The sequence below is a fragment of the Sturnira hondurensis genome, unplaced genomic scaffold (genome assembly GCF_014824575.4).
Source record: "Sturnira hondurensis isolate 20B ecotype Veracruz unplaced genomic scaffold, ASM1482457v3 Scaffold0017416, whole genome shotgun sequence".
Classification (NCBI taxonomy): Eukaryota; Metazoa; Chordata; class Mammalia; order Chiroptera; family Phyllostomidae; genus Sturnira; species Sturnira hondurensis.
Window position 1 is genome coordinate 31716 of NW_028090047.1, and position 6171 is coordinate 37886.

The window sequence follows — 6171 nt, forward strand, 5'->3', positions numbered from 1 at the left end:
ATGATAGAATTAGTAGATACACAGATATCACAGTATTTTATTTTTTCAAGAAATGAAAAAAAAAGATTAAACTGCTTAGAGATGTAGAACATATAACAAGCCCCAAAATTAATCTCAAGGAGCAAAACCTATAACATTGAGACTATATATATATATATATATATATATATATATGTATGTATATATATACTATATATATAGTGTACTATATATATAGTATATAGTATATATATAGTATATATATAGTATATATAGTATATATAGTATATATATAGTATATATAGTATATAGTATATATATACTATATATACTACATATATAGTATATATATAGTATAGTATATATATGTATATATATATACATATATATATATATATACACACACACACTCACACACATTAGTTTTAAATACAAAAAGAATACAAAAAATTAGTGAACCCATGTATATGAAAATGATCAAAATGTATTATTATAGCAAATCTATATACGGAAAAAGAACTAGAATTAGCTTTAAAATGATATGTACCCAGTGTTAATTGTGTTCACCTTTGAGGGGCAGCATTTCTGAGTTATAAAGGAGGACATATATCAGTTCTCTGTCTTGTTAGAATGCCTTGCAACTAGTGTATCTGCAGTTATCTTCATAATTAAAATATCTAAATAAGCCTAAAAACAGAAACAGGAATGGTGTTGTAACCAGAAAAAGTTACTGGTAACTGATGTAACAAAACCTGAAATATGAACGGTGTAACACAATAAAAGTTTATTTTTCTATGTGGCTTGGAAGATATTCTTTGCTAACAGGTGACATGGGGCCTGACAGCTTGCTTGTAGGTCAACTGTAAACATGTTATTTCCGTGTTTACTGATTAATGCAATTAAAATGTGCAAGGTAGGAAAGTGGATGTCAAATGTTTTAGCCTGGAAAGGACAAATAGTGTTTCTGCTCACATATCAATGGCCAGGGCTGGCCAAGCAGCCTTTCCAACTACGAATGAACTTGGTACTGTAGTTTCCCCAGGGGCCCAGGAGGGAAAGGAAAACAAGATGGGGACGAGCATTTGCAGTCTCCCCCATAAATTGTTGTAAATTGGTGCTTAATAGAATGTTGATGTTAGAGTTTTGTGACAACCACCCTCTTTATTTCCTGGTAGAGTTGCTGAGGAGGCCAAATTTCCTTGTGATTCTCCAAAGTTTTTGAGATCGTGCTATGTGACAGTTGTTCACACACTTGAGCTGACACCCATTTTTCTAAAGGATCCTGGGAAGGATCCTACTGGGATCTGCTGGGAAGGTTCACCTACTGCACCCCATAGTAGCTTCAGTGACCTAAGCTTGTAAAATCTGAATAGGATAAGAACTTTTCTTCTTCATTGGTCTGCCAGGGAAAATAAAAACCTATGTGTTTCTGCCACCTTCAAGATGATGAAATACTAGTGTGGGTGCCTTTAGGCACAAGGAAAAACTAGGATTTCCCCTTGAAATGGTAGTTAGACTGGAGGCTGTAGAAGGTCACTGAATTATTTTTAAGCTTCCTGACCAAAGATGGCATGCCTGTCAAGAAACTCTATTTCACCCTTGGAAAACCTCCAGGGATTTTAGGGAGTTAATCCTTAGGAAATGTTTCCTAAACAATGATTTCCGTGCTCTTGAATCTTTCTTCAACTATCACTTACGAGGGAGGTTTTGGTCACTAACTACATAGGTAACCTCATATTTGCATGTCTTCAGTGGCCAGACTCAAAAACAAAAAACAAAAACTGGAAAGAAAAGAAAAGGCTCATTACAATTCCAATGGAAATATAAAGTAGCTTGAAAACGTGCTCACCAACTTCAACTTCCTATCTGTAAAATTAGTGTGTTCTAGGATCCATCAGTGTATATTTACCAGGACTTAGGGGAAACATTGTGAGAATGTAGTGGAAATGTCCAGGGAGTGGACACCTTTAAATTTCAATGTCAAAGTTACTTTTATGTGGACCAGGAGCTTGCTATATCAGGATTACATGGTGAGGGATGGGGCCACGAGGGAATTAGAATGCTGTCAGTCAGAAGGGGGCAGTTGATTTTTGTCCTGTTGCTGTCACTCCATTCAAGGTGCAGCTTTCAGAGGAAAAATAGAGTCAACCAGCAGATCAGGTTCCAGTTTGGATAAGAGTGCACCCTGGAGAAGGTCTAAGGGAGCGACACTATAATGTCGACAGAGCTGAAGTTAGACAAAACTTCCAGTCTCTAGGCAGAGCTCACTTCCAAGGAACCCTGGGGCTTGCGGTGGACATCCCCAGTTTAATGAAGCCCACACAGAATGGCTGAATTGTATTTCTTCTTTCAGTCTTCCTTCCTTAAATCCACCTTAAGTTCTTTGCTACAACATGCTTGATTTTATATCCTAAGTGGCATTAACAAATAATGAGAAGGGAAATAAAGGAGGAGCCTGAAGGTCTGACTCGGGCTGGGAAGAGTGAAACAGAATGGGCTGTAGATGAATTCAGAGAATAGTCCTGGTTCCAGCTCTGTCAGACACAAGACAAGTGACCTTGAGGTCAAGCATAAGCTCTCTGGGCTTGGGGATCTTCATATGTGATTTTGGTGTGATAAACCTGCCTTTCCAGGACTGTTGGAATATGTTGAGCTCCAAAAAGCACAAGGTGCAAGTGTCTGGTGTGTTTAAAACATTAATGGGTGAGACGTTTCATCAAGACTATGTTAATCCCCAATCCTACTACCCTCATCTGTGTGTAAGTGTGTGGGTGGGTGGGTTTTCCAAACCTGGGATTTCTTAGAAAACCTAAGTTCTAAGGGGCATAGCTTGTCAAGCCTAGTATTAGCTCATCCTACCAAAGTCTTCCTCAGAAGTAAATTTGTGTAAAATCTTCTCCTCGGGGTTTATATTCTTTAATTTGGGTGTGGGAATGTCCTCCCCAGATGCATGGGAATGAAATTTCCCAGAATTTGTGTCAAGGACCGGCCCTCACTTCCCTCCAAGATAACCTTTATAAGGGATCCGAATATTTTGCTACCATGTATGTCTCATTCATGTATTGCTTATTGTCAGTTAAAGGCACCTGAGAAACAACTCTTATGGGAGGAACAATCTCATCCTCCTATGTCCCTCTGAAAACAGAATATAAATCTCCCATGTGAAAGTGGCCCTCCCTATGCCAAGAGGACAGAAGGCATCTTTATCTGTGGATAACTGGGATTTAGGGCCCAGAAGGCTGTATAAACAAACCTTGTTACTTCTTCACCAACTTACCCTAAACCCAAACTCCTTCACCTTATCGATATTTCAAATCATTTGTCTGAAACATATAAATGTTCCCCTCTTCAATCATTGCTTTGAGTCTCTTATATCTGTGTTATTCCCATACCTGCCTCCACAATTCAATTACTTTCCCTCCCACTAATTTTTATTATGGGGATTCATAGGCAAGATACTAGAAGGTTAGTATTGAGAATTCTTTTACTCCCCTGTGTCTTCCAGTGTAACACCGCTCCCCTTTTCCTTCATCTGTCCAAAACAAAAAATGTAGCCATTTCAAAAAATTTGCAAATCTACAGTAGGTAAAGCTTACTGAAGTTTTCCTTGGAACAAAGAGGGCCCTGACTCCCCTAGGCTCTGGCACAGTGCCAGCCCAGTCCTTTAAGGGAGTTTAACCTCAAGGCAATATCATCTCTGTTTCTCTGAAACTCCTTACACTTGATGCATGTAAATGAAACAACTACCTGGTGTGCTGAATTCCACTGCACTGGCACAGGAAGGCAGGACAACTTCCATTCCAGTTAACAGGTAAGAATTTGTGTCTGATTTACTTGGGATCCAAAAGTAAGAGTTAACAGCAGGTACACACTCCAGACTTTGGGTTTCAACCCTGAGAGACACAATCCAGGTCTGCTCCCTGCTCTCAAGGCCCTCAGCCAGTTGCATGTAAAATCAACTCCCACTGAGGGACTTGAAGTATCCCAAAGCCCCAAACTGCCATGCCTTACTCTACTAACAGTTAGTCTCATAAGTGTCTACCTACCTACTCACACCTTCCTTTTACTTCTCCTTTGGATACTAGAAGATCACACCATGTTCTTGAAGGATTATTGCTTTGGTCTGTTACAATTCAGTGAACAAGTCCTAATTCCTTAAATCCTAGCATTCCCAGTACTGGTGCTGTGTTTCCAAAAGCAAGGTGTTCAATGAAATTTTCAGGGATTAATGAACCAGAGAGCATGAGATCTAACTTCTTAAGATTTATTTCTTGTACATTCTTTGAAAAGCTAGGCAAATGCAAGTACTTATCACTGAATTTTATACAACAAGATCTAAAAAGCTTATTATGAAAAACAAGATTTGAATATCATTTAGATTTGCTTCTACTTTTCTCGACTGATCACAACTTCTTAAAGCTCATTTCTTTTACCTATACAGGGACATGGCTATCACAATGCTATACTTTTTTTCTTTCCAGATGACAACGAAAGATGGATGGTTTTACATTTTGTGTTCAAAAACAACCATACTCTTACTGGAAAAGCTCCTTAAAACATTGCATAGGTGAAATGTCATTCATAAACTCAAGACACTTTAAAACTGCTTAAATGTATACTAAAAACCAATAATTTGAATAATACGCGTTACCAAACAAATGAACTGATTGTCAAGTTACAGATACCAAAGAGAGACACAGGCACACACCTCTCGGCACTCTCACTGACCTAAATTCTATGGACATGAAATGCCTCTTCAAACAATGCAAGAGGAAACTATCCTTGACTCCCACAGGCAAAGGTGGACCAGCCAGCCTTGGCCTTAGAACTAGAAGTGACCAGGGTAATCGATAGCCGCTGTGGCAACTCTGCCCTGAGACCTCTCTTGTTCTTCCTCAAACGCCTCCTTATAATGAGATGTGAAAGAACGTGGGTCAGACCCATAAACCTTGGCCAGATACTCTAGGACTTGCATCTTGGTGGTTTCAGCGTGGGTTCTCGGGCCCCACAGGAATTCAAATCGTGCAGGATCACTGTTGGCCACCTGCTGGTACTTCAGGTATTCCTCCTCCACGAAGTGTTTGGTGATGAGACAACTGGGATCTCCAAAGATGGAATGCTTCTTCCCAGGATATAACTTCACCACATTCAGAATTTGCCAGATTTCCTCTTCAGTGGCACGGTTGCCTTTCATGAAGATAGCCCCCAGGAGAAGTATCAGGATGCCAGTCTTGGGCACACCCTTTTCACCATGCAGCATCCCATCATAGGTGAGGCCCAATTTGATGACGATGGCATAGCACGGCTGGACGGGATCCACTTCCTTCACGTCAAGGCCATAGATTATCTCCATGCGCTCAGAGGCTTGCATTAAGATGTCAGCGAAGTGGTCTTGATACTCTTCACTGACAATCGTCAGCATTTCTGCCTTGGTTATTGGCTCTTTCTTCTGATACTTGACCAGCAGGAAATCCACCAACGAAGACACCCTTTCTTCCAGAGCATCTTTGGAAACTTCCTGTGAGCTGCTACCTTCGTCCTCTTGGCTAGTGGACTCCTCCCTAGATTTGCTTGATGAGGTGGCTGTGGTGACAAATGAAGAGGAGCAGAAACTCTGAGGACTCTCAGGACTACTGGGGATACCAGCAGCAGGATCCTCATTGAAACTGCCAGGAACGGAAGAGTCGGGGGAGACACAGGCCCTCTCTACAGCCTCAGGAGCTTGTGCAGCCTCCAGGCCTTGGGTCTCGCTGCCGCTCTGAGGGGACTGATTGGGTGAGTGCTGTGGACTCTTCTGATGAAAAGCCATGACGAGACTTGCAGGTGGTAGTGATCAGGAGTGTGAAAAGGAAGGCACTGGGGAATCACTGCCTAAGGGAAAGAAGAAGGATGTGAGTGACCTCAACTGCTAAGCTCAATGGTGGTGGCTCCAATAAAAGCCACCTGCGATGGACCTCTCCAGACAGCAGGCCTACACCTGACCTCCAGGTTGCTCTGTCCCCCTAGGACAAGAAGGAGAAATGCTCAATCCTCTTCAAGGTGCAGCCGGCCAAGCCAGGCCGAGAATTCTCAGGGATGGCAGTAGGCAGGTTAGGCAGGGATCACTGTGCCCAGTAGAGCCATTTGTGTTCTGAGAAGTGTGGTCCCTTCAGTGCCCACTCAGGTCTATTACCAAAGAATTCATAGGGCCCG

General features: G+C 41.4%; 1 protein-coding gene across 1 annotated transcript; it reads right to left on the reverse strand.

Moving 5' to 3' along the window:
* Positions 1 to 4807: 4807 nt before the first annotated feature.
* On the reverse strand, positions 4808 to 5788 carry LOC119002101 (melanoma-associated antigen B16-like). Its single transcript, XM_037067783.1, has one exon. The coding sequence runs from the start codon at positions 5786 to 5788 to the stop codon at positions 4808 to 4810; it is 981 nt and encodes a 326-aa protein (XP_036923678.1).
* Positions 5789 to 6171: the final 383 nt, after the last annotated feature.